The 27,652-nt window shown below is 47.8% G+C and overlaps 8 protein-coding genes across 8 annotated transcripts; 7 read left to right on the forward strand and 1 right to left on the reverse strand.

The window, feature by feature from the left end:
- Window positions 1-3,925: 3,925 nt before the first annotated feature.
- K441DRAFT_585448 (uncharacterized protein) lies at window positions 3,926-4,850 on the forward strand (the record flags this gene model as incomplete). Its single annotated transcript, XM_067644579.1, has 3 exons — window positions 3,926-4,418; window positions 4,490-4,674; window positions 4,734-4,850. The coding sequence occupies 3 exons, from the start codon at window positions 3,926-3,928 to the stop codon at window positions 4,848-4,850; spliced, it is 795 nt and encodes a 264-aa protein (XP_067498561.1).
- Window positions 4,851-6,332: 1,482 nt separating this feature from the next.
- On the reverse strand, window positions 6,333-7,694 carry K441DRAFT_295186 (kinase-like protein). Its single transcript, XM_067640999.1, has 2 exons — window positions 6,564-7,694; window positions 6,333-6,511 (listed from the first exon to the last, which is right to left on the reverse strand). The coding sequence occupies exon 1, from the start codon at window positions 7,630-7,632 to the stop codon at window positions 6,574-6,576; it is 1,059 nt and encodes a 352-aa protein (XP_067498562.1). The 5' UTR covers window positions 7,633-7,694; the 3' UTR covers window positions 6,333-6,511; window positions 6,564-6,573.
- A 1,663-nt stretch (window positions 7,695-9,357) lies between these two features.
- K441DRAFT_736783 (uncharacterized protein) lies at window positions 9,358-9,817 on the forward strand (the record flags this gene model as incomplete). Its single annotated transcript, XM_067654316.1, has 2 exons — window positions 9,358-9,582; window positions 9,698-9,817. Coding segments are annotated over exons 1-2 (186 nt in total), but the record flags the coding sequence as incomplete, so codon positions are not given.
- A 1,117-nt stretch (window positions 9,818-10,934) lies between these two features.
- K441DRAFT_700063 (oxidoreductase-like protein) lies at window positions 10,935-12,366 on the forward strand (the record flags this gene model as incomplete). The annotated part of the gene is made up of 4 exons (XM_067653221.1): window positions 10,935-11,211; window positions 11,386-11,446; window positions 11,552-12,111; window positions 12,227-12,366. Exons 1-4 carry the CDS (start codon window positions 11,079-11,081, stop codon window positions 12,364-12,366), a joined length of 894 nt encoding a protein of 297 aa, XP_067498564.1. The 5' UTR covers window positions 10,935-11,078.
- Window positions 12,367-13,095: 729 nt separating this feature from the next.
- On the forward strand, window positions 13,096-14,833 carry K441DRAFT_668096 (NAD(P)-binding protein). Its single transcript, XM_067649944.1, has 5 exons — window positions 13,096-13,208; window positions 13,528-14,064; window positions 14,117-14,198; window positions 14,258-14,514; window positions 14,574-14,833. The coding sequence occupies exons 1-5, from the start codon at window positions 13,164-13,166 to the stop codon at window positions 14,643-14,645; spliced, it is 993 nt and encodes a 330-aa protein (XP_067498565.1). The 5' UTR covers window positions 13,096-13,163; the 3' UTR covers window positions 14,646-14,833.
- An 897-nt stretch (window positions 14,834-15,730) lies between these two features.
- On the forward strand, window positions 15,731-17,881 carry K441DRAFT_295251 (uncharacterized protein). Its single transcript, XM_067641000.1, has 3 exons — window positions 15,731-16,485; window positions 16,541-17,009; window positions 17,094-17,881. Exons 1-3 carry the CDS (start codon window positions 15,951-15,953, stop codon window positions 17,572-17,574), a joined length of 1,485 nt encoding a protein of 494 aa, XP_067498566.1. The 5' UTR covers window positions 15,731-15,950; the 3' UTR covers window positions 17,575-17,881.
- Window positions 17,882-18,327: 446 nt separating this feature from the next.
- Window positions 18,328-20,422, forward strand: K441DRAFT_645508 (flavin-binding monooxygenase-like protein). The gene is made up of 5 exons (XM_067646799.1): window positions 18,328-18,455; window positions 18,516-18,638; window positions 18,704-18,783; window positions 18,835-19,153; window positions 19,207-20,422. Exons 1-5 carry the CDS (start codon window positions 18,365-18,367, stop codon window positions 20,328-20,330), a joined length of 1,737 nt encoding a protein of 578 aa, XP_067498567.1. The 5' UTR covers window positions 18,328-18,364; the 3' UTR covers window positions 20,331-20,422.
- A 1,637-nt stretch (window positions 20,423-22,059) lies between these two features.
- On the forward strand, window positions 22,060-24,489 carry K441DRAFT_620108 (uncharacterized protein). Its single transcript, XM_067645908.1, has 2 exons — window positions 22,060-22,319; window positions 22,391-24,489. Exons 1-2 carry the CDS (start codon window positions 22,284-22,286, stop codon window positions 24,164-24,166), a joined length of 1,812 nt encoding a protein of 603 aa, XP_067498568.1. The 5' UTR covers window positions 22,060-22,283; the 3' UTR covers window positions 24,167-24,489.
- Window positions 24,490-27,652: the final 3,163 nt, after the last annotated feature.

Consider the following 27,652-nt stretch of genomic DNA (forward strand, 5'->3'; position numbering starts at 1 on the left):
GCAAACTTGCCACCGAAGTTTCACGGTCACATTCCTTGCCTTCTCTGCTAATAAACGGCAGCTGCTCTCTACGGCTTGTAACTAGTATTTTTATTTTTTATTTTTATTTTTATTTTTATTTTTTTGGCATCATTTATGTGAATTTGGTGCTTCTATACCTCTGATCGTCCTACATCTTCTTTCAGGTTCTCGACCACGTACTAACGTCTTAGCCACCCAGCCACCCAAGCAAGCCACCCAAAATTACACCAAAATTAGCCTACCTTATCCCTTAGCACGTTAGGGTCCGTAGACGAAGTGGCCCGTGCGCGAACACCAGAACCAAAAGTCGCGTATAGTCACGGAGCCTTGATCTTATTGATTCTATTAGTTAGCTCTTATCAATTACCTACGGACCCAAATTAACATGCCAAGGGATATACTCATAAATTTACTACTACTTATTAAATGATCATAAAATTAAATATTTAAGTATTTAAGTTAATAGTTTATAAGTTTAAATATTAAATTTTTAAAATAGTAAAAGTGTTAGATGACGATGTTACCTAGGTTATATATATTGTCCCCACAGCTATGCCTTGCATTTCGTGGTTTATGCGATAGCTAAGTGGTGCGGAGCTTAAAAATAATTAATTTTTTACTTAAAAAGTTTATTATATTAGTAGTAAACGTATATAAATATTTATTTTTGAATTTTGAATTTTATGTATTAAGTAGTGGTAGAGTTATTAATATAGGGCACTACTAGCCGGACACCCCCTAATTACTGCGCGCACACCCCCCAATTACTGCTCGCACACCCCCCCTCGAAACAGGCTTAGATCCTTCCTCCTCCGGTTAGAATATCACGTGTGTTTGACTTGTTTACACCCAAATCGCGAAAACAACACCACGCACCCATACCTAAATCAACACCTCGCATTTGCGTTACCTTCTTATCTAAAGGCCTGCAATTGTAGAGCGTTATCGCGGTTGCCTGGCTGACTCTACGAATCGCATTGATAACTCTACTCAGCGGGAGCTCTCAGCATTCGAGCGAAATGATGGCTGCACTACCCGCGCTCGCGCGCGGGCGCGGGTGCGGGCGTGCCCATAGAGGCAATCTACAGACGTTAAAATAGAGGCAGCAGCACCAAATCTAGTTCTTACAGCGCTTCGCAGAGCACTCCGCAGAGTTATTAGGTATGGGCGCGTGGTGTTGTTTTCGCGATTTAAGTGTAAACAAGTCAAACACACGTGATATTCTAACCGGAGGAGGAAGGATCTAAGCCTGTTTCGGGGGGGTGTGCGAGCAGTAATTGAGGGGTGTGCGCGCAGTAGTTAGGGGGTGTCCGGCTAGTATTGCCCTTAATATATAAAGTTAGCTGGTTTTGACGTAATTCTAGGTGGCTCGCTTGGGTGGCTAAGACGTGCTGACGCCACACCCCAAATAATTCGTTAGATCGTCAAACAAAAATATACGCTAAATTCTGTGCACATACAGCATCTCTTCAATTCCGGTGGTTAGCGCAGCCACTTCCGCACGGCCTTTTTGTAGGGGAAATTTTGGTATTTTTGCTGTTTAGGGGAAAGTTGGCAAAACACGCTAACCACCGGATGCGCCAGGATGCTGTAGGCGGACAAATCTTCATCTATTGGACAACGCAATAGAATATCATATCTAACATACCAACAGTATATAAAGCTTCGATCAAGTTGCGCCTTAGGCATTTTTCACTAAAGAAACGATAGCGTTGTTTCGCCGTTGCCTTTTTCATAGCCACCAAATATTACACATGTAGAGTTTTGGAATCCTACGAGGTCGTTACTGTAAAGAGCGACATCTGTGTGACCCGCTAAGAGCGAAGGAATAATCCGCCTTGGGCAATCCTAGAAGTTCATGTAACTTCGCATTTTCTGATGTTATGACGTTGAGAGGCATAAGGCATCCTCCAGCCACAATAAGAATGCCTAGAACGTTATTACGGCATGTTCAAATGTTCATGCATGCAGTCGTTCTTTGGGTTGAGCATGTGTCTTTTTACAAGGCCGTGCTCACCTGAGGCTCACAACCTCAAAAGTCTAAATGGTCCAACCAGTTCAAAGCCTCTTCAAGCGATGCAGCTAAATTTACCCAAGCGGCGATACCAATGTCCTGAAAAGGAATCTAGTTCACTTTCCCGATTCTGAACGAACAGTAATCGGTGTTGTTCATCACCCTTATCGATAACCTCAAAAATAGTCAGTGGGGAAGCCCATATTCCTCACGAATTATACCATCAATACTAATCGAACAGTAAGCGCTGCTCCCCCTCATCCAGTATTTATATAGATCGCGGAAGCTTCAGTAGGGCATCTCCCCATGATACGACTTCTAGCACCAAGTTTCCAAGTCAAATCCTTCTTATTTCACGAGATGTTCTCAAGACAGCCTGGAGAAACACTCTCTCGTTCGCTATTATAGGGCTGCTCTGAAGCCTTGATCAGCTATTAAACAACCAGGGCAAGCTATAACTAGCCATGTGACAATGTCCTTTGGCGATGGGCCTGGGTTTCTTCGTATGCTCTAATTTAGAGTACTAGGCGAATAGTCGACCTGATAGAACAAGACGTCAGTAGAGGTCTTGCAACCAAATTCCAAAGAACAAAGGTAATTTTTGAAATTCCAATCAGACATCTAAGGAAGGTTGAACACTCAATGCACATCTGAAATAGGTTCTAGTCAATGGCTAGCGTGGAATGTAGAAGGGGTTTCATCATGAAGAACGTCAGGGAGTGGCATATAAGGGATATTCGCTTACTGGGTTGATCGGTACATTCACATGGCCCTAAAATACCCATATCACCATCCTATATAGTTCCCCGTTTGAGGTCGGAAGGCAAACAGCATTCAGTCTAGGGCCAGCTCAAGGCTCTGTATCCTGGAGAACTGCCAAACACGGCGACTCCGAGACATTCGGATTGGGATGTAGGATCGAGCCCACAGCTAGGGCAGCGAAACTTTTTAGTGCTCCGGATATCAAAGATTCTCCATTTCCGTACACTAAACCAGGAGCGACATATTGCGGCTTTGCTCGCTGCTAAGACGCCAAGAGCCCCCTAATACTCTCCGCAATGGTTATTTTTACATTTACATAATAAGGTTGCGCTGCCTAGTACATTTACAGAGTCGCCAAGGAAACTCAGCCCCACGTTTATTTTCAGGCTTGGCAGGGGCCTTTCCTGACAGGACTTATTGGGCAGCCTTCCTACTGGTGTGCGGTTGTACAACAATATTTCTTCCTTCTCTTTCGTCTGGCCTGTAATTCTTCACTTTCATATGCAAAAAAGCATCATTGCTCTGCTATACATGGTAGGGTATGTCCTTTGAGGATAGGAACTGGTGAAGTTACTAATCATCATTGCTCTGCTATACATGTATGCAATCATGCCACTATCAATCCAAATAAGCATATTCAGAAGGTGCATTTAGTTTCCGATAATCCTCCAATTTCCCAGGGTAAAAGCGAATGGCTATGTCACATTCCTGCAGGATCAAAAGGAACCAGTGTTAGCGAGTCCTTAACAAGGCGCTGCACGAATTCGCACTGAACGCCGGAAATAACCAAGCCTAGCTTACGACAAGGGCCTTAAACTAACCCACTCGCATCCTACCAATCTCAGAATAATCAAATCTCTCTTCAATACCCTGTTCTAAGGTCCGTTCGTGCAGAAAGCCATCTTTTCCGGGCACGCTCTCCAAAGCGCTGATATAATTTCCCATTGTATATAAATATTATATTCCCTCCTATCTAGTCATCATTCATCTCAATAATTACAGTTTCGACTATTCTACCAAGCACTCCTTATCACTGTTTCCTCTTTAATCAGTATTGATTCAGTTTTGAATATGAAGTCTCTCGCTACCCTTCTTCTGGGACTTGTTGCCACCCCCATGGCACTCGCTATGGCCCCATGTCTAAACGAAGACTACTCGTACGACCCTCTCAATATAACTGCAAGAGAAGCACGAAGCAATCTTGCACGTCTGAGGACTCGGGATACTATAACGGTCGATCTCTGGATCCACGTCCTCGTGTCCGGGCCTACCGCAGCAGACGGATATGTCGATGCCACCGGTATCCTCTCGCAAGTAGATTACCTACAGGAGCACTACGCACCATGGGGCATCCAGTTCCAGGTCAAGCCAATCTCGTATGCGCTCAATGCCGAATGGGCCGCCGCCATCGATAACGACAAAGACGAGAAGATGCGGCAGCTCCATCGCGGAGACTACAAGAGTTTGAACGTGTATCTAGTCGAAGGCGCGACTAGCGGCGTCTGCTCCCTGCCGATCGAAGGGACTGATCCTCTGGATCAGACCCAGCTTGATGGAGATGGCTGCTTCGTCCCATTGAGCTCAGGTATCAGTTCCGCGGACGGAACAGTAGCACATGAAAGTACGTACCAGTATTAATTTAGCTGGAGATATAGTTCAGAGCCAGGCCATTACAATGCTAATTGAATATAGTCGGCCATTGGTTCGGTCTGCTCCACGTGTTCCAGGGAGGCTGCGCTGGCACAGATTACTGCGATGACACAGCCGCTCAAGCCAATCCCTCATATGGCAAGATGGCAACTCCAGGTGACTTGAACAGCTGTCCAGCCGGTGATTCTTGTCCTAATGACCCTGGCCTTGACAACGTCTTCAATTTCGTGAGTGTTTATCCAAGCTACAAACCGAATGCCCACGGACTAACATTGTTTGTGACCAGATGGATTACACTGATTGTTCGCATCAGTTTACGACTTGCCAGGGCGGCCGCATGATTGCTAGCTACAACAACTTCCGGGCGAACAGGGCTATTGCTGCTGGTGTGCTGTGGAAATAAGCTTTGATATCTGTTTCTCCCTTTTTGGTTTAGAGACCCTTGGCGACTGAATACCTAACTTTCTTGTATAATCCTTTACTCTCTTCATAGCATAGGACCCATCAAGATACAAATTAGATTACTTGCTCCTTTCAATGCTCGTAAAAAATGCTTGCAAAGTAGACTGGATTCTTCTTGCTTTATTCTAACTTCAAAAAATCTTCAAATCTAACTGCAACATGCAAAAGATCTTGGGTCATTTTCAGAGACACAACAGACTCCACGGTAGCTTCCACAGACCAAAAGAGGGACCTAGGGAACTGTTAGTGTCATCCGCATCTTTATATGAGCGCAGACATACTGATGTAATCGGAATTAGGACTTCGTACCCAGTGTGCGTTTTCTACTAGAGTCGAATAAGGCACCGATGCTCTATTTGTGAAAAAAAATTCTGAGTTTTGACATTCAACATTCATTTCGGCTAAATGCGAGTACCTGGACACAATCTGGCAGTCTACTAGCAGCATTAGTGGCCGAACCTGAAATGCGGACTATCTTGAGAAACTAACTTCGGGTATGTTCGGTTGCAAATCAGCTCCATCTCATAACTGTTCAATCTGTGCGCCTTTTAGTGTCGCCCGTTCTGTAATTAGTGGCGGCTACCACCGTGGCTCGTTTGAATTTGTAATAAAGGCGATTGTTCGGTGGCTCCAGATGAGGCTCCAGATTTGACTTCGCACAAAGCGTGATTGACGTCCGTGAGTGATTCGAGTGAGCCCGTCTCTGCCACCAAGCCTCTATCACGACTCCCTACTCTGGTGCATTAATGGAGCCTCCTCGGCCAACGCCCTCGACGCTTTCTACACCTTCGTCCATATAGTGGGTAGCTGTAGAATTGTGTGTGGAGGATTCTATTTTCCATTTATCCCAGCCTTCTACTGCGTAATGCTCTGCAAGTTTCGCAAGGGTAGGGGGGTCCTGTTGAAGCTTCCAGAAGTCTCTTACTGTCTTTGGAAAGCCTTCGGCCACGGTATATCTCTAGGAGTCTCCATTTTAAATAAGCGCTGAGATAGGTGAAATCGGGTCGTTAAGCCATTTGCGTAGAGAGTTTAGTTGAACTGCCGTACCGTTACTAACGACGGCCTTGAGGTCGTCCACCTTGGTCTTGACGTCCTTTATCTGCGTCTTGACGTCAAGACCCAGGTGGACGACGTCAAGGCCGTCGGTACGGCAGTTCAACTAAACTCTTTACGCAAATGGCTTAACGACCCGATTTCACCTATCTCAACGCTTATTCAAAATGGAGACTCCTAGAGATATACCGTGGCCGAAGGCTTTCCAAAGACAGTAAGAGACTTCTAGAAGCTTCAACAGGACCCCCCTACCCTTACGAAACTTGCAGAGCATTACGCAGTAGAAGGCTGGGATGAATGGAAAATAGAGTCCTCCACACACAATTCTACAGCTACCCACTATATAGACGAAGGTGTTGGCCGAGGAGGCTCCATTAATACACCAAAGTAGGGAGTCGTGATAGAGGCTTGGTGGCAGAGACGGGCTTTGGCTCTGGCGCATTCACCCCTAACGCAGCACTTTTCTGCTTCCGACCACGTTTTTCCTTGCCCGTGGGTACTTTCGGCGTTTGCGTACAATCGGCGAGTGCAAGCCGTGTTCTGTTAACTCTGAATTTTTGAGCTCATTATCAGCTGCGAGATGAAGGATGTCGTAACCTACGTAACTAACGTTACTTTGATTCACTGAACAGCTGTGCCAATGGTCCCGTGATTAAGCTTTTCAAATCTTCTGTTTCCACAGCCTCAAGCATTGCTTTCCCTAGCTGTACGAGTTTCGTCGTGCCTTCCTCATCCGTCCACCTCATCCTCGAATAGAAGATAATATGCACAGCGAAGTGCACAACAAGTCGGATCTTGTCACGCTGCTCTAATGGATGTTCAGTTAGATATGCCTTCAGAAAAGCTTCGAACATTCCCTTGTCACCGTGAAAGCGATCGAGCAGCCATGAGTCTGCAGCAAATCGCCCAACATCAGTGGCGCCGTTTCCCACACGAACGTTTTCCCAATCGATAATTGTCAACACTGGTGCCCGCAGCTTTATCTCTTCCTCTTCTTCTACTTTGATAGCAGGATCCTGGTTCTCGAGCTGGATGTTGGGCAGCCAAAAATCACCATGGCAGAGACACGTTCTGTCTGAAGCAGCTTCGGTGCTGAATTTGGCGTTGATGCGCTCTCCGAGAGCAGGATCGTGGCCATGTTGTTTCAGGACAGAGGCTAGACCATTGTAGGTGTATCTGAAGACGGACTTTGCAACTTTACTGTCGAACGTCCTCTTGACAAATTCTAGCGTTTCCGGCTCTGAGGTCCCCCTATGCAGTCTCGCTAGCCAAAAGCCTATCCTCCGACCTAGGAGGGGGATATCGATGTCATCGTCGTTTTTGTAGCTTTCTTTGAGATCTTGCGATCCCCCGTCAGACATACATATAACATGCTCTTCAGGAAAGTAGTTATATAGTTGCGGCAGGCGAACGTGCTCGTTCGTGGAAACTATGTCTGGTATAGTTGTCAAGGCTAAGTGCTCGTAGTCCATCCTTTCGATAGATAGTGGGACATCAGGCATTATGCGAACGTAAGGCTCCGCATGTTTGGCGATGCTGCGCTTGCCGAGTTGTGTCTTGATACGCCAACAGAAGTTGGCTGACCCTCCAGCAGCGACCTCAATCTCATGGTAGGGTATGTCCTTTGAGGATAGGAACTGGTGAAGTTCTAATTCGGTAGTGATTGGCATGATATCAATTTTGACCAAAAACGATGATTTGTCTATCGTGGCGCTACGGCTGTCCTCTGTTGTATCCCCAGAAGGCGTGTCTTGCCGGCAAGTATCGGAGGTCCGGGTTAGGCTTAGCATAACCTCGGGTTACGCACGACCCCCTGCCCTACTTTTCGGACGCGTTTTTGAGGCCTAGGTTAGTACTAGGTTAGTATGGAGGGCCTTAGCGCGCCTTCGACCTCATCGTCGCCTCGACAATCCATTTTCCAACCCTCTCCTGTTCTTGTGCCCGCGCCAGCTCCCGCGGGGCTTCTGATTTTATATAGAAAGGCCTACTGTAATTCTAATTGTATAATATAGAGCCCTCTTCTTCTTCTCCTTTAATATTTACGCGTTCGGTGGCTTTATTTACCTGCGCCGCGCTTACGCGTCTCCCCCTTACCTCTTGCGGATATAGACCCTAGCCTCCTCCTATAGCCTCCAGAGCGAATTTAAGGCCCAGACGGCGCGGCTATACAATATTTATAAGGCCTAGCGCTCGAAGAATATAATGAGGGCGTATAAGCTAAAGTAGAAAGAGTGGGAAGACTAGTGCGTGAGACTGGGGGTGATATAGACAGCGCCTGGGTAACAGAAGATAAGCTTTACCTATTTTTAGAGCAATAAGTTATTAACTAAGAATTATGGGCCGCTAGCTATTAAAAACGTAAGTTAAAACAGAAAGAGATGTAAAAAGAGAGTAAGCGGGCAAAAAAGAGGTAGAAGACGGCTAAGCGGGCGGGAGGGCAGCTAGGGGGAAAGGCAGCTATAGGGGCAGCCGCGGTTATAGGGGAGGAAGCTATAAAGGAGGAAGGGGAGATATAGGACGAGGAGGCCTTAGACGCCCTATTTAACGAGATAGTCTAATACTTAGTTATAAATAGTTACGTCTCCGCTATTACTAAGCTTTATATATAGTAATTAGAAGGTAAGGCCTCGTAGCTGCTATAGGGGTTAAAGCTTTTAGCGGTACTAGATAGCGTCCGCCGCGATAAGGACCGGATTTAACGCGTTAACTTTATTAATTAAGGCCTATTTATAATTACTAGCGACTATAACGTTAGAGGGCTTAAAAAGGTAATTACTTAGTACTAAGAGACGGGCTCTAAGATGCCGGGTTTAGTTAAGTCTTACCTTCGAACTATAGCTAAGTATTTATTAAGTTTATATCCGGTCCGTATAGCTACCGTTTCTAACCTATTTCTTAGGCTATACTACTATTACCTAGGGTAAAAGTAGATGGGCTATTTAGCTTGCTAACTTAATTCTTATTAAATTAGAGAATAGAGGGCTTAAACTAATGAGGCGGGCAACTCCCTCAAGCTAGACTTGAGATCAACATCGTCCGCCTGTCCTACAATGATACGGATGCGGTCATCACTCGACGCAATACCATCATCTTCCGACGGGTAGTTGGGTGCTGCAACGATGGCCCTCTTCTACAGTCCTTCAGCGAGTGGCGTTGGGTATGCATTGGCCAAAACACCTGAACGAGCGGTAACACCGTTCTCTTGGAATGCTCTGGACTGCGAGACGCGGGTCAGCAGGTGGCGTAACATACACCGGAGAGAAAAACTGGCTGTGCCGGGGACCATAAGACATGCCACCATTCTGAAAACTGCGAACGACGTTGTGGTTTACTGAAACTCTGTGTGGTTACGGATAGCAAGATACGGGAACACTTGAAGATCCTTGAGCCAAAACCGACGAAGTAAGACTGGGTTCCACAATCGCAACTTGTTTTTGGAGTTTTAGGGTTTTTGGTAGTGTACTGTACAGTAAGCCGACAACTTCATTTGCCGTTTGTAGAGGTGCAGGTGATGGAGACGAGCAAGACGAGGCTCGGGGACCATCCCTCGACGGATGAGCATGGCCAACCTTGCGTCGGCGTACAGGAATCAGGGTCGGTGGGAAGGCCGAGAAGCTAGGGTCCAAGGATGGAGACGAGCAAGAGAAGCTCGGGGTGGACTACCCTTGACGCAACAACATGGCACCTTGCGTCGACGTACATCAATCAGGGGTGGGAGAGGGAGAGGCCGAGAAGTTGTTCGTGCAGGTGATAACCCGCAAGACGAAGCTCGGGGCGGACCATCTCGACACACTGACGAGCATGAATAACCTCATCTTTACTTGCAAAAGTCAAGGTCGGCATGCAGATGCCTTGCGCTGATGAGGGAATGTGCCCAGCTCGGCAGCATCCTCGGCCCAGAGCATCCGATACCCTTTCGTCTTAGCCGCTGTGGAACGATGGAGTGGCTAGAATGCACAGTTTCTATTCGATGGCCTTCTACCTCTCCGTTGCACTGTATAGCCTTGCTTTGGCAACTTGGTGATTTAGTTCAGGCACCTGCTTGATATGTACTGTACATAGAATGCCCTCAATCACAGCGTGAGCACTTTATGATCGTAAATCGATCAGAATATGGCCAATTAAATATTCATATGTAAAATCATTTCTGGATGTTTACACTACAGGCCAGACGTTGTCACGTAGCATCGACAGTGGCAAAACAGACGACGGGGAGTGAGTGGGGGACGCGAGGAGGCGACGCGCACTGTGTCACCAAAAGCGGAAGTGGCCCGTGCGGAGAAACTTTTAGGAGCGAAAGGTGGGGAAGGCGATTTCGCTAGCGTCTATACTTAATCGGAACAGGGAAGCCAATTCCGAGTGTCCGCCAGCCATATGCCTGACAGCCACGGGCTTACTGGATGACATAAGTAAATTACACCGTGATGATTATGTAGGAGTCCGGGGTCGTTTTGCACTAGCCGGGATTGGTAATTGCTTTGATTGGAAGTACCGACCCGCGTGGCGACCTTGCATGAATTTGCGCGCCACAATAAACATAAGGCTGATAATGACTTCCCACTATTGTATTAAGGCTCTAAGGCTCGGATAAGACCCTTATATGAGTATCGTAAGTGGTAATAGCTTGACGGTGGTGCTGTAGTGAAGGGACATTGTTACGCTATAAAAGGGGGCTCTCTGCGAATTAGGCGCGAAGGCGACGATGCGAATGTAATTTATAGGTAGGAGGGGTCCTGAATGTTCAAAAGTAGCCACAGCACACGGCTTATACAGAATTATAGTAAAGCTCGACGTGGGTGCAGAGTTACAGTTGCTTGAAGTCAAAGTACCCCTTATATTTTCCGGTACGGTGGGTTTTCCGCGACCTAGGGACGGACGTTAGTCTTGGCATGGTGTTTGCTCGTGATCTGAGGCGTCCGGCACATTTCACCCAAAGATTTTAATCTCCGTTATTAACCTTATTTGCGTCATCGAATGGTCATACCACGCGATTTACATCAATGGATAATGTTTTGTGTTAGAGGTATGGAGATCACGTTAGGACACATCATTTCTCAACTTTTACCTCCCTCTATCTATACCTAAGGCTTCCTAATCTTAGCCAAAATTATTTAGTATGACCAACCGAGCAGCCTGGATCACCGAGCCCAAGGCCCGTCCGCTTGGAGTTGATTCTGCAGCTGACCCGAAAGCTGGGCTTGGGGAAGTGGTCATCAAAAATGCTGCTGTTTCAGTAAATCCAGTAGATTGTAAGAGGCTTCCCCTCTCCAAGTGAGCCTTGTTAACTACAGCCAGGGAAAATTCAAGAATACGGTAGAGGCAACCTATCATCGGTAATATGCGCCTTCTTAGGCTGTTAGCTAATATGACTCAAGGCATCTTTCTCTAAAAATATCCCAACATTCTTGGGACTGATGTGGCAGGCGAAGTGGTTGAAATCGGCGAAGGGGTAAATGGCCTCAAGAAAGGCCAACATGTTATTGGGTAAGACGTTCGAAGGTGGTGTGGGTCGAGCGCGTCGAGCGGGGTGGGAGAGAAATCAGAAAATCCCCCCGAGGTCTGTGTTGCTGACGAGGAGGAATTGGGTAGACACTGCGTTGGGCTGGCGACCAATGACCCCAAATACGGCGGCTTCCAGCTCTACACCGTCTGCAAAGGCATTCTCGTCTCGCCTATCCCAGACTGGCTCTCATTCGAGCAGCCCGTGGTCCTCCCCCTTGCCATCTCCACTGCTGCTACAGGCCTCTTCAAGAAGGACCGCCTAGCTCTGCCTTATCCCACCAATGCAAGCAAACCAACAGGGAAGACTGTCCTCGTGTGGGGAGGGTCGTCGTCGGTCGGTTCATCGGCGATCCAGTTAGCAGCAGCAGCAGGGGTCATAGTTGTGACGGTGGCCTCAAGCCACAATCTGCAATACGTGAAGTCTCTCGGGACTAAACACGCGTTCGACTACAAATCTCCCAGCGTGGTCGACGATATCGTATCGGCAGTAAGGAGCACCGACTTTGCCGGTGTGTTTAACGCTATTAGCATGGGAGAGTCCAGCGGGATATGGTCCCAGGTCCTTTGGAAGCTAGGCAGTGGTGGCAAATATGCATCGACCCTGCCAGAGGCCGAAGGTGTTCCCAAGGATATGGCAGGTGGAGGAGGTAAGTCTACGATTGCCAAACAGCCTTTCGTGGGCATGACACGTACAGTGGGGCTGACAACAATGCTTAGTCTTTGCCCTGACTGTTGTAGACTAGGATAAGGATATCGGTGAAGCCGTCTGGAAGAAATTCGTCCCTGAAGCACTGGCAAATGGGAAACCGCAAGCTAAGCCTAACCCCCAGGCGATCACAGGAGGTCTGCCCAAGATCCAAGAGGGGCTTGATCGTCTTGAAGCAAGGCGTATCGGCGCGTAAGGTGGTGATCAAATTGTAGCCATGAATCTAGAAAGAAATTAGAACACAACTTGCAAGCATCTAACAAAGAAGCCCCCTCTTTTTTGATTCGTGATCTATAAATGAAATTAAACCCATAGGGCACTTTTTCTGTGCATGAAATGCCCGATGTTTGTACCAGGCTGAGCGTAGTCGGAATTCTTCGATAGCTCGCGCTTTTGGCTGGTTGTTGAGATTACTAAATTTTCAAAAGACTTACTTCCATGACTTTCCTTCGGCACTACTAAGTCCGCTAAATACCAATTTAGAGGCCGCCCGAAGTGAGGCTATACAATTTACATATTCGCTCGCAATGTCGGAAGTTGCTGACGTACATTTCGCCGACCTGCGTTAAAGTCTCCCGGCCGTCCCAACGCTTGGTAGGCTCTAGCTGCATGCCTGTACGAAGTGGCGCAAACACCCCCCACAAGAGGCGCCAGCTTACACAATACATCGGTGACTCTTCCGACCGTGCAGGCAAATCACCGTTGCAGCATGGGGGCCGCAGAAGGCGTAGATGCCTAACTGGGCACACACCTGGATACGTATCTGGTTGGAAGGATTGAGGATTCGATTTTACTGGAGCCGCTAGAACCGACTTGTCTCTCGGTGGAGAGGCAGTGTAAACGGGTGTTGAAGGTACTGATAGCCTTGCGGATGGAGATATATAAAGAGACGACGCAATACTGGTGAGGGGAGATAGCTTGCTAAACAACTCAACTTTCTGCTTCAAACCACGACTTCTCCATCCAATCAAACCTCTTTATTCTAATTCACTCATGGCAACTAAACTCATTGTCATTGTTGGTATTACTGGCAACCAGGTATGACCCCTCATCTTCTCCATGCAAAAGTAAGGAGCAGGATCAATGCGTGGAGACCTTAAGCTTCAATTCGGAACTGTGAACTGTGCCATACTCCGTATACCTTAGCAAATACTTCTAGCATTCAGGAATCACATGCCGGAAGTTCTTCAAGGCTGCCCAATGTCTCTTGCTTTGGTTATTGATTGAAGGATCATGACCTCTCCGATATTACCTCTTCTTCTACACATTCTTTCTGCTTCATACTCTTAACCAATTCAAGCCATCTACTTGCCTAGCTTGGACTAGATGCCTTCTTCAAGTTCTTACTCATTTATAGGGTGCCTCCGTCGCGGATGTCTTCCTCAAGGAGCCAGGCTACAAGGTTCGTGGCATATCTCGCGATCCGAGCAAAGGATCTTCCAAAGCATGGAGCGACAAAGGCGTGGAAATGGTCGCTGGTGATCTCAATGATGTCGAAACTATCAAGGCAGCTTTCAAGGGTGCCAACGTGATCTTCGGCGTTACGGATTTCTGGCAGGGCAGTTCCAACCCTGCTAACCACGCAAAAGCCAAAGAGCAGGGAAAGACCATCAACGAGGTCTTGTATGACATTGAGGTCCAGCAAGGGAAAAACATTGTGGATGCCGCAGCTGCTACGGTTGACACCTTGGATCGATTCGTGTTGAGCACCCTCAGCCACGCGGCCAAGTGGAGCCAGGGAAAGATCACGTTCAACCTGCACTTTGATGCAAAGTGGATGGCTGTGGATTATCTGAGGGCAACTTACCCAGAGCTGGCTAAGAAGACGTCCTACGTACAGCTCGGACTTTTTGCGCAGAATTGGAAGGATGGACCAATCACGGCTCCTGGGAAGGTGCGTTCTGTATAACAAATTTTAAAAGCGCAGAGAGGCTGACTTATCGAAGCAACCCGATGGCACTTATAAGCTGCACGTACCAATGAGCGGAGATTCGAAGTTTCCTATGGTTGATCCCCGCTTGGATACAGGTAAGTCTATTACTTGACATGAGTGCCAGAGAAGAAGTTCCCGGCTAATTTGACTATAGGGCACTTCACCAAAGCTTTGGTTGATGTTGAACCAGGAAAGGTCCTCATCGGGGCAGGCTCGTTCCTGAACTGGAAGGAGTGGTGTGAGATGTGGAGCAAGCACACCGGCAAAACCATTGTGTACGAGGAGGCAGACCCAATGGAGCTCGAGAACGCCATGCCTGGAGGCATGGGAAAGGAGCTCGCAGACATGTTCAGATATATTGACCATTATGGATATGATGGCCGTGACCCGGATGTTGTGTATCCCTGGGACGTAAGTCAGATCTTTAAGATAAACCTGCGATATGATCGTGCTAATAAAGTGTAATTTAGCTCGGAGTCCCTGTTCCAGTCACTACCGTGGAGGAATACATCAAGAAGACAGATTGGTCGCCAGTTTTGTAGACTATGCTGTGCCACATAATATCCAATGGATTGTGTGGTGGGACGTGTGCGATGATTAGAGCTTGATGGTTGGGATTTTCCAGAGTTTAACTCGGGAGGTTTTGCATTTAACCTTGCTCACGATACAATTACGAATGTCCATAAAATAAAGTAAGTGTTTAAATAAAACATTGATTGGTGTATAGCCCTTGTAAGATTGCGACTCGACTTCATCCCTGACAGAAACGCTAGCTTACTAATAAATATCAATCTCACCTGATGAAAAATCCTCTCGTACTTGTCCTCCTCTTATAAAATCGTTCCACCTTCCCCAAACCCTCTAGGCCGAGTACAATGTCGTTTTTAGATCCTTGCGTTATCTGGCGTTAAATTTGCTCGCTATTCACCCCCATCAGATATTCAGTGTCGGAAGATCCTCCGGTGGACGACTCGTCTGGTTGATTTATTCGCTTCCGTGCTGCTAAGCCAACTCAATGCAGTGACTTCTACCTACATTGAAATGGTTGCAGGCCGGGACAATTCGCCTTAACAGGCTATGGAAAACTCCTCATTGTCATTCCTCCCGCGGGTTCCGCCGAAGTCTCGATAAGTACTCAATGCGACTCCAAGCATGTGCAAATTCGACGGACGCTGGGTAGGTTGCGCAATTCCACGGAAAGAGGTGGATCTGCAGTGGACTCCTCGCCAAGTCTATTGTACGGGGCGACGGTTGACTGATGGAGAGTATGGCGTGATGAAAGGCAATTGGGAGAGGAGACGAGCTGGACTTGTATACCGTCTTGGGATAGCTGTCCAAGGACCCGCTAAACTCAAAGCAGCACGAGTTGATCGCTCTGCAGCAGAGCCTCTGTCCAGAGAGAGATAACCCACCCCCTCCATGTGCCGCTTCTCAGGCCATTGCTACTTACATGCTACCCCGCAGCTTCCTTCTTAGTGGTGACAGATCAGTATTTTCCATAATCTTGGCTCGTTTGTTTTCCCTTTTGGGACAGCTGCTGCCATTGCACTTTGTTATTCCTATCTCCCACCTCTTCCACCCCGCTTTTAGTCGATGATAAGAAGTTATCTATGGCTCCTTCTCCGCACCCTCCATCACGCAGGTACCTGGTGGTGTGAGTTCTAGCCCTTCTATAAAGTCGCCACTGTCTTGGGTTGAGCTAGTTCTTGCTCTGGGTTATTGCTACATCTTCACACCCTCTCGCCTTCTAGCCGAGCGGCTTCACTCTTCATCTGACGCCGGCGGCTACGCTTCTCTCCTCTACTTTTCCTTACTCACCACGAATCCCTAATTTCCTTGGAGGCATTATGGGTGGCCCTCTCTTATTGCTACTTGGTGTAGCATTTGTTCTTAGTTCTCTTACGCTTTTTGCACTGAATAAAAATCGGCGTGCTGTTGTTCTTGACCGGCTTCACTTTCGGCGTCGGCGCTCATCGGGCTCAAAGACACCACCCCGATCACTTTCACCAGACAAGATGCAATGTGAAAACATTCCTGCTCCGGACTACAAGGACGTGTTTCCGCCATCTCGCCGCTTTACTTTGGGAGAAATCCAGTCCGATCTACCTTCGATACTGAACAAGCCGCTAAGCGTGTTAGCAAGCTCACCTCCAGAGTCGAGAAAAGCATGTATACCTCTCACGACCTCGTATCAGGATCTCACGTCCACCATCTTTACTCCCACAGAATTCTCCCTTGAGGAGGTTAGAGCGTTGGGTGACTTCCCGGACTATGCTACTCTCGGCGGCGTTCCTCTGCCACAGCCTTACCATAACTTTGATATTAACAAAGCCCGTCCAAGACCATATAGGCCTTTCAGGTGGGCATACCATCAGACCATGTGTGAGTCCGGTAACATTTATAGCACTTTTCATAACAATTCAACTAACTCATGTAGCACTTACCAAGATGGAGAATGACTGGTGGCTTGAGCTTGAAAGTACCTACGTGAAGCGCATAAAGCAGCGACAAGACCTATTCACTAAGCATGGTAATCGTGTCCTTAACAGCCTCCCTGGGTCCGAACTGGCGTGCAAAGAATTAATGGAGATGAGCTTGCAATTCTTATGTGCGCGTTACCCGCATTATTTCCGTCTGGACAAGGATAAAATGGTCTTCTACAATGGCATATTGAGCACAGAGTCGGACTTGAAGACGACCCTGCCTCTGCATGTTCTCCTGAACAACGTGCCCGAGGACTTCGCCATCATGCTGCGTGACTCGCAGACGGGATTTTATTTCTTCCGTGCAGGAGTGATATGCAGTTCGCTTGGTTGGGACCTAGGCACCAAGATAGGCATGCAGCTGCATGAGATCCATGCGCCGATCCCGGATTACAAGGAGAAGATGCAGTTTTCCATGGACAGGTACGTACCGCCTACCAAATTGCGCTCCGACTTCATTAGTCTCGAATTTATCAGACGCTCGAAGCTGAGATTTTCGCTATTTAGATACTTCGCGAAGAAGCCGACCGATAAGCCGATTCAGCGCGGCTCTTGGGGCCTAGAGGTTAATGAACCGCTCTACATGCCTCCTGGCGACCCGCACGAGAAACACCGCGATGTCCAGTTCGCTGATCTGGACATCTCTCGTTGTAATCTGCGTGTTGACTGGCAGACATTGCGCCGGCTTCCCCTCTCTGCCGCCGTGGTCTTCAATTACAAGGCTATCTTCACTCCGGTCGAAACTTTCCGCGACGAGCCATTCATACCCACACTGCTGGTAAAAATCCTCAAGGAAGCGAAGAGGCATCTGATGGAGTACAAGAATACGTGGCATACGGAACATGTGGTGATTCCAGCGCTGGAGCAGTACGCGCAAGAACAGGTAGATAAGGGGATTGTGCCGAAAGACTGGGAGGCGCACACGCTGGAGGAGAGTCCGTGGTTTCCTGGTTGGGAAGAAAAATGGCATCGCGAACAGGGCTTCTAGAGGCCAGTATCTGGTATACCTAGAGAAAGGTTAATTATGGCTTGGTGGCGGGTTTTGATTTACAAGGTCGAGGTGTTCTATGCACAAAAACCCAGTACACGGTGTGGAGTTTTGTTGAAGAGAGATAACGTTAGCTAGCAGAGCAATCCTGCGGCATACATGCGTTGGTCAGAATCCATGCGTGACCGAAGCTTTGACTCGCCTTCTTTGACTCGGCTACCACACGGTGGATTTCCAGGAACGAGGGCAAGGGCTCCGTTTTCGGGTGGAGCCGCTTGGCAATACTGCCATCTCAGGCTACGCGAACGGCCAAGCGGGATTAGTGGCCCATCAAAGCCCGTTGCCCCCCGCGGCGTTTCCCCGGGAAGCGGATCGATCCTGCGCTTCCGCAACGACCTAATGCTCAGCAGATGCAGAGGGGTACCACAAAAGGGTGTCATGCTGCGATGGTTCTCGCCCTAACGGCCCAGTGGGACTCGCCATCAAAACCCTTGCTCTTCGGAAGCCGATCACTCGGTTTAGAATGGAAGAGAGGGTCTTTCGTAGTAGCAACAACCGTGGCACGGACCGGTAAAGGCCTGTTGTCCGTGAGTTAAATAGTGTCTTGCTGCACATGTACCCCCCTTGCAGCATCGGATGCATGTGCGACACATATCGGCTCCCCTTCTTTTCTTTTCTTTCTTTTTTGGCTTTGGTACCTGCGAGTGCGCATTGCTTGCCGTATTCGTACCTCTTCAACTTCATTGGATTTTTTTTTGAGCGTGTTTGTCGACCGCTGAAGCTTGCGACCATGGGCAGCTCGAAGCCGTGGCCGGAGGTGCCTGTGGGCAACAAAGACCATACAAATGCCGCGGTTGTGATTATCGGAGCTGGCATCTCCGGTACGGCATGGAGCTCCAGAAATGCGGTCTTGAAGCTTCGGTGTTAATAGTTGTCCTTAGGAATGTGCATGGCCATCGACCTCATCAAGCAGAACAAATGCCACAACTTCATTATCGTCGAGAAGAGCAGTGGGGTTGGCGGGACTTGGCACGATAACAAGTACCCTGGGTGTTGCTGCGATGGTATGAGCTCCTCGATTAAGCTTGTGGGCGACGAGTATTCGCGAATTGTTGCTCACAAAAGCTAGTGTGGAGTCTGCTGTATAGCTATTCCTTCGAGCAGAACCCGGATTGGACGCGAGAGTATCCTAGCCAAGAAGAAATCCTTGTAAGTACAGGATTATTACCATGGAAGCTTCCATACTAACTAGCACTACAGGAATACCTCATCGGCGTCGCAGAGAAATACAAGCTGTATAGATATATTCGGTTCAACACCTCAGTCGAGGAGGCACGATGGGATGACGCCGGCATGAAATGGAAAGTCGACGTAAAAGTATCCGGCGACAAGGACAGCGAGTTCTCCAACAAATACACCATCACAACAGACTACCTCGTGTCCGCCGTCGGGCAACTGAACCAGCCTCGCTATCCCAATATCCCCGGCATCGACGACTTCAAGGGGAAGATGATGCACTCAGCGCGATGGGACTGGAGCTACGGGCTCGAGGGCAAGAGGATTGCCGTGATTGGAAACGGTATGTAGCTCTCCTAGCCAACCCCCGAAGCATCTGCTAACCTCCCACCCCAGGCGCCACGGCCGCGCAAATCATCCCCGAACTCGTCAAGACCGCCGCCCAAGTAACCGTCTACCAGCGGTCCCCCAACTGGGTAATACCGCGCGACGACGCCCCCGTGTCCGCCCTCCGCCGCGCGCTGTTCCGCTACGTCCCCCCGCTGCGCTGGCGCGTCCGCGCCACGCAGATGGACTTTCGCGAGAACTTCTACAGCGCCGTGAACGACGCGGACTCCGCCTCCGCTCAGCAGATCCGCACCTGGTGCATCGACGCCATGAAGCAGCAGCTGCCGAACCAGCCCGAGCTATGGCAGCGCCTCACGCCCGACTACAGCCCCGGCTGCAAGCGCGTCATCAGCTCCGACGACTACTACCCCGCGCTGGGGCAGGCCAACTGCGTCCTCGAAACCCGCCCGATCGCCCGCATCACCTCGTCCGGCATCGAAGTCGAGGACGGCGACGGCGGCCGCGGCGGGGATTCCACAGCCTTCGACCTCATCGTCCTCGCGACCGGCTTCCGCACCATCGAGTTCATGCACCCGATCCGCATCACCGGCCGCCGCGGACGCGCGCTGTCCGACATCTGGGCCGGCGGCGCGCGCGCCCTGTACGGCGCGACGGTCGAGGACCTGCCCAACTTCGGCATGTTCTACGGGCCGAACACGAACCTGGGCCACAACTCCATCGTGCTGATGATCGAGGCGCAGTCGCGGTACCTGAACGCGCTGGTGCGGCGCGTGCTGGATGCGCGGGCGGGGGCGGGGGCGGGGACGGGGCCGCTCGCGCTCGTGCCAAGGAAGGAGAGGCTGGAGCGGTTTAATGAGGAGGTCCAGCGCGCGCTGAATGCGTCGAGCTTTGCGGATCCGAAGTGTGCGAGCTGGTATAAGACGGCGGAGGGGAGGATCACGAATAATTGGTCGGGAACCGTGGTTGAGTATCAGGAGATGCTGGCGAAGGTCGACTGGGCGGATTTCGAGGCGCTGGGGAAGGGCAGTGGGGTCATGTTTGGGCAGAAGGAGACGAAGCTTGGGAGGGTCGTTGAGGAGACAAGGGTTAGCAATATGGCGCTTGCGGTGGGCGTGCTGGCAGTGGCTGGGGGGATTTTATTGAGGGCGTCGAGGGTGAGGCTGTGGGGGTGAGGGAGGTAGTTTGAGAGTAAGGGTTGTACGGCGATTGCGTGGTATTATGTATGTCTGGATTGAGATACTTCTCTAGGATATGTCAGCTGTGGATTACAATTCTATCAGACTGCATGGAGGACACTGTCTTATCCAATTCGTGCTAAGGCATCCGCTTACGGGTTTGGCGTCCTAATTGTGCCTTCGTTGGCCGCTTGAGATGCTTAAGAGAAGTGTAATAGTGCTGATCCATCAGCTTTGAAGTACTTCAAGATGCTTATCTAAAAAAAAAAAATTCTGTATCGTGTGCTAAGAATTAATGAATGCTCCTAGCATGGATGTCTTCATTATCGGCGCATTGGACATTAAATGCTCGAAACTTGATCCGGGGATAAACAAGGAGTTAAATCGATGGGACGCTCCTGGCGCTTGGGGCTAAGCATTCTAAAGCCATTTAAGCCGCTAAGATAGTCGAGAGTCAGACAATTTACTCAATGTTCCTGATTTAGTCTACTAATGATACTCCGTTGCGATACGAAGGCTGCGCTAGTTGGAATAATTTGGTCATGTCTTGATGTCTTCAAAAAGAGCATCAGATAAGATAGCAAAAGCTTGAAGACGAGAGATTCCTCCAGCTCTCCACTTTCTCCTGATAGCTTGCATCGACAAGCCTCTGAAGAATAAAAAGTTATTATGTCTTCATGATGTGCTATTAGGGTTGAGCTGCCATGTTCTAGAAGCATAAAACTTCCAGCACGGCTCTGAGAACGGCACTGGATATATATGTAAGACACGCTCACTTCCCAGCAAACCTGATTGCAACATGACAAGTGGATGTTTTCTTCTTCGCTGTGATGAGGGGGCTAAAACGTTAGCGGTTGGTGAAAGCTAGGTCGCCATGTCATCCATTGCGCAGATAGAGTTTGATATTAAGTTACGGGTAGACGCAGGGACGTAACATATGCTTGTATGCTTGAATTCTGGCAGATGGAAGCCTGCACAAAAGGATGGCAGCTTGAAAACATGAAAGGGGTGTGGATTTGTGGCATGGCAAGATCTGCACTAATTACTTCCCTATTCTGGAGTTTTCTCGCGCTGGGCGAAGATGAGAATGGCTTGCAGTCTAAGTTTGCAGTCCAGCCTTGGTTCCAAGACTTCGGGGGCTTCGAACTTTGACTACTGTAGATTAGGGATTCGGCTATGGAAACATATGGGCGATTATCAATTGCCAAAAGAAAGGCTATTATCTCAATTGCGTTGTGTTAAGCGGACGGTGGTTCACACGGCAAGCCCTCGGAAAATTCGACGCCGTGTTACGGGGGGGGACGTGTGCCAGCCGCATGTTTCGTCGGGCTTGCATCGTCGATGGTGGGTGACATGTCATTGGGAACAAAGGTAGATGGCACTTTTAGACACGCAGATGCGGGTGAGATTCATGTAGATTTCATGTCGTGAGGTTGTGGCACTTCAATCGACAGGGCAAGCATGGCAGATGAGTGGCAGCTGAGTAGCAGGGGAGCTTGCTTTGAGCTCCGAGTGTGCCTCCCAAGCACAGTCGGCCAGGGCTATCCAGGTGTGCGGATAGGCGCTCTCCGCATTTGGTTTGCCAGGCCCAGCGAAATTATGGGGCGCCCCTCGCCCCGGGGCTCTCGTATCCCTCAACCGATTGGGTCCTCATGTGTCACGTTAATTCCCCTAGTAGACCGTTATTTCTCGTTGCCAGCACAGTCCACCATTATGTTGAAGGCCGCTCCCTTACCAAAGAAGCTTCGTATTACCCCAAAAAATCCCTCTTCTGCTCTTCTACTTCCTCGGCTTTCACAATACATGCTGGAACAACTCGCCAGTCGGGTTGTCCTCCCACGCCTGCTGCGCATTTCCCGGACTCCATCACTGCTGTAGAACAGCTTCGCGAACCATTGGCTTATTTTCTTCCAATATTGTACACACCCGACTTTTCAACCTGCAGACACTATGAAGAGGAAGTTTTCGTTCAATCTGGTCCCGACAGTAAGTCTTTGCCCCCGTATTCCAAAGCCATCACGATCGCGCATATGGACTCACAAGCTAACACGCCGTAGAAGGCGCCCTCCAAACCGGAGACCAAGGTATACAAAGGCGTGACTCCAAACCGGAGGAGGGATAGCATTAGTCCTCCAGCTTCGCCTTTCATAAACCGGCGGCCGTTGTCGTCGAAGACCGAAGCACAACTTCGTGCGGCATGCGCTCTTATTCTACAAGATTATAAACCTTCCGGGCATGTATTTGAGGACTATGAAAAACCAAAGCTGGACTTTGGCGGCCTAAATCATGCCATGAGAGAAAAACAAAAAGCTGCACACTCGAATCTGCCACAGCGGCCCCCGAAAAAATCTGGTGCCGGGCCCAGCGCTGCCCCAGATGCTAAAAAATATGGATATAAACCCGAAACAGCACTAAAGGACCTCTTCCCCGCAGACAGCATCCATCCTACCGTGCAAGCAAACACCAGTCGTCGAAGAGACGAGAGACCGGTGACTAGCACACTCGATGAAGGGGAGCTTTTGGCTCGTGCCAGATCTATTCCGACCAAGCAAGCGTCCTTGAAGGTTGCGAAGTCTCTAGGCGTGGATCGCCCCCAAACGGCTCCTAACCGTAATCCGATGGATTCTGATGACACAAGCCTTCATACGCCACTGACGGCGTCAACGGAAAATCACTACAACAATTTTTCCACTGCACCCACGTCAGCGGCTTTCACTTCAACTATGAACTCAAAGCGCACTTCGCAACAAGCATACGTCAACGATAGTGCAGCGGCTCTTGCAGATGCCGCGGCTGCTGAATGGATGAAACAAGAACTTGAGAAAAGACGCATGAACATGCTCGCGCAGGAGGGACCGAAGGCTTCCAGTCGACCTCCCAGCAGAAGTAGGAGCATCAGATCCGAAATTCGAGAGTACATCCGGCCTTCCCTAAGCAGATCAGCATCTCGAGGCTCCATGCGGAGTAATAAGTCGGACGCTCGTCAAGAGCGTAGTAGTTCTACTCACGGGTGGCGTAGCTGGACCTTACAGCGCAAGACTAGCCTCAGCAGCTTCAAAGACAGTCGGCCAGTCAGTGCACGAGGGCGCAGTGAAACTCGCTCTGGTGACCCACCCAAGCCTGAGCTTAATCTGAACCGAGAATTACCGCCGTTGCCCAGTCTTGACAAGTGGGACCAGCAGGAGCGGAGGCCGGAACCAAACTCGAATCAATCCTCTAAGACGCATATCGCGGATCTGATGCGTGCCAAAAATCCTAGTCAAGATGAAGTGGCAGCCGTGCGGCGCCAGCACAGACGCAGCGGCTCTGACTCTTTAGCCAAACATATGTCGTTCCACGAAGACGCAACTCTACTCACGCCGCCGCAGAACGTGCGCATCAAAGCGAAACCCGCGGTCCCTGCCAAATTCAATAGCAGCGCACCACCACAACAGTTGTCGGGCTCCACAACCGACGTTAGCTCACTCGCCCGAAGCATCGAAGAGGCGAAAAGGTTGAAGCATCAGCGCCACAGGAGCACAGGCGACGAGTCCTACAAGATGAAAACCAGCATGGACGGATATCCCAAGAACTTCAGCAGGAAAATCAGCTCGGACGCCACGTCGGCCCACTCGCGCATCTACGACCCGCGGCATCCAAGTGCTGCTGAAGTCACAGCGCTGCCGCCGCATCCCGAGAAACCATCCAAACTGCGCAAGGTTTTCAGCAGCTGGATGCTGCGCGGGAAGAAGGAGAAAAAGAACAACTGGGCCGACAAGCTGGAGCAGGTCGGTACGAAGGGTGGCGTGTTGGTCCGCAACGAGCCAGCGCATGCCCCAGTTATCAAATATTAGAATTGGTTGGCGTTCAGAAAAGACTTTATTTTAAGAGACTAATCATTAACGCCTTCATGCTGTTGATGCTTCTACGCGCTACGAGTACAAAAGAGCTCATTTTTAACTTACCCTTCACTTCGCAGCTCGGCGAGGACTTTTATTTCTTTTATTATTTTTAATTGAAGGGCATTGATTGCTTTTTTTAATGGGTTGGTGATTAGAGGTCTGTAGAGTGGATCCAGTCCTGTCCACATAAACCAATAAATTTCTGAAGGCCTGCAGGCCGCATAATGTATTCTACTCGTTGATAGAATTGCTTAATATTAATCTTCTTGACTCGGTTCTTGTGAAGTAGACTCGTGTCAGTTATGTGACTTCGATATGCACCATGTACAGCACCCAGGCGCGTCCGGTGGTTAGCGTGTTTTATTATCTTTCCCTTAAACAGCATAAATACCAAAACTTCCCCTTCAAAAAGGCCGTGCAGACGTGGCTGCGCTAACCACCACAGGATGCTGTATGTTTCACCTGTTCTCAATTTCCAAGCGACGTGACTGGTTCAGCCAAATCAAGCTCCCCAGAACGACCACCAGCACGGTCCATTGAGCCAAACAAGCAGCCAAAGCCCAGCTACAGCCACATTCTCCTGCTAGCAATTAATACATGGTATGTTGCACCAATTAATACACGGTATGTTGTACCAATTAATACACGGTATGTTGTACTGTGGCTTGCTTGTACTCTCTTCAACAAACCTTGAAGCGATCACATCAAGCATTCAGGAGCTAGACTCTGCGGTCGTTGATGGACCAAAGCTCCGTTACGCCTCAGCCTTGCAGTTCCGCACCCCTTGCCACCCACCGATTAGGTAATCTGCGGCTTGTTACCCTTCACAGTCACAAACATCTTCTCTCAAGCCGTCCGTTTCTTTCAATTGAATCTTGGCTTGACTTTCGCTTCTGTCCAGTGATCTGGGTTTCCAACTTAAGACATTGTAGCATGACCTCGATCGGAAAAACATAAAACGCTGCCACTGCTTGTTTTCAGCCAGGTAGGTATCAATCAAATGACATAAGCTGGCTGGTAGGTAGAGACACAGAATTGTACGAGTGATCTGTTCTATTCAAGGTGGCTCTCGAGGGTCTATATATACACGAGGAAGATGCTAGAATAGGAAAGGAGGGAGGTACAGGCAATAGAGATACGTACTAAGACATACGAAATACGAGGGTAAGCACTAGGGTAGTCTTTACATAGGGTACTAGGCATCAAAGACAATTNTAATACGGTCNAAAGCTACCTCCGTAGCCAATATACCCCCTCAGATCTAACGTAGAGCGGCAGAGCTAGATTACCAGATTAGGCAGTCGGGATAGATAACCTAGTGGTAAGCTTTACTACTGTCTAAGTGTTAATTTACTAGATGTCTAATATCGCGGAGCCCTACTACATCAACAAATTTTTAATGATTTTACTTTAAGAGAGCTTTAGTTAGTCTATCTACAGCTATTTTGCTTATTAGTACCTACTATACAACAAAGCTTCCATTTTAGACCTCTTGGCGAAGCTAGAATTAATAGATATCTATATATTAGAGCTTTATAGATACTATAGGAGTTTCTTTTATTACAATCCGTACTAACTGCTAATTGTTATAATTAATAATAACGTCCTATTCTAGGTTGAATCTAATGGCCTTAAATATCCGCACTATATACTTAACCTCCCTACTAATATATAAGAGAGCTAGGAGTTCTACCTCCGTAATAGACTTAGTTACTACCTTTTATCTAGTTACCTGCTATACTATAGGCCCATTAAATAAGCTTATTAAGAAGCCCTATAAGCTCCAATATATTAGAGCATCGTTAGTAAAGCTAGCATTAGAAGCAGCTTTTAAAACCTAGTTTATCTTATATAGCGTAATAGTAGAGAACTTAAGAGTAAGGTATCTGGTATTATAGAGATAGGTAAGCAATTTATTAATCTCCGTAAGATAAGCTAGTAATAGATTTTATAAGAACTTAGCCAGCTTACTAATAGAAAAAGCGATATCTAGTTATATAGTAGATGCAGGATACGTTACAGAACCTATATAGCGTTAATATCCTTTTATCTAATTTGGCGTAGCTTCTCCTTTATATAGTGTTAATTCCTAGCCTAATAGTAGTATAGCTAATAGCTTTAGATATTCTAGATAGTATACTAAGACTAGCTTCTTAAGATACTAATCTAAATAGAGCTAGAGCTTTCCCTTTTATTAATCTTATATAATATAAGTATTTAGGAATAACGTAAATTAAGGTATTTTGCGGATCTTAAATTAATCTTATAGCTGCTTTAGGATATCCTCTATCTACTATTAACAGCTCAGGTGTCCTATAATTAGGATATCGTTAACATAAAAGAATATAAAAATAGGTTTAATAGGGTGTATATAGAGATATGGCTTATCCGGTACCGCTTTTAAACCTATACTTTGCAAAGCAGCAGACATTTCTAAAAACTATAATTTTGGAGATTTCCGTAGTCCGTATATTGCCTTTCTTAGATAGAGAGAGAATCTAGGTAGTAGGTCTATACCCTTAGGGGGAATAAGGTAGATCTTATTGTTAACTAAGGCATTAATAAAGGCGTTAATAGCGTTAATCTATATAACGTCTAGGTTAAAGCCGGTAATAAGAGTATAGAGCAGATAGAAGGTCCGATAGGCTGCTGTAATAGCTTTAACCTCCTCTTATAAGACTGCTTAAAGGTCTCCATAAATAACTAAATAAGCTTTAAATCTTATAATAAAGCTATCTAAATCTTCCTTATATATAAAGACTTATATAATAGGAAGTTAATAAACCTTCTTAACTAGTTATACCTTATCCTAGGTATATTTTCTTATTAAGGCCTTTATCTCGGTGTAAGCAGCTACTTTAAACTCCATAGCGTACCTATAATTAAGCATCTCTTTCTATAACTTTAGTGGTGGTAGAAAGTTATCTTAATATCTATATATCTTTATAGCAGTAGTATAGAACGCGTAAGCCAATGGTATTGTATTTAGATTAATAATATTATTACCATTACTATTTTAAACCGCAAAGGCTTATTGTTATAAATCCTAATTTAGCATATCTTTTTTCTTTACTATAGGCCGCTTTTTACGGCCAGAACATCTCTTACCCCCTAATAATAAGCCTGCTGTCGTCTAAGGTTTAGAATAAGGTATAGGGTCTATAAACGGTAGTTCGGTAACTTTAGAAGATAACTAAGTAGTAGATAATATCTATGGCGTAGATACTACTATAGATAGTAATTACTAAGGCGCCAAAGACGCTAATAGTATAGATGGTTTTAGAGTTAGCTTTAGGGTAGGTAGCTAACGAAGTTCTTTTATTAAGATCTGAATGCTTTTTAATATAGGAGTAACGTTAATACTTACTAAATATAGCAGTCTTATATCTAGTTCTTTATTAAAGTTTTCTATCTAATCCTTGCTACCATCTTAAAGAT

Source organism: Cenococcum geophilum, assembly GCF_001692895.1.
Source record: "Cenococcum geophilum 1.58 unplaced genomic scaffold K441scaffold_60, whole genome shotgun sequence".
In the NCBI taxonomy this organism is placed as follows: Eukaryota; Fungi; Ascomycota; class Dothideomycetes; order Gloniales; family Gloniaceae; genus Cenococcum; species Cenococcum geophilum.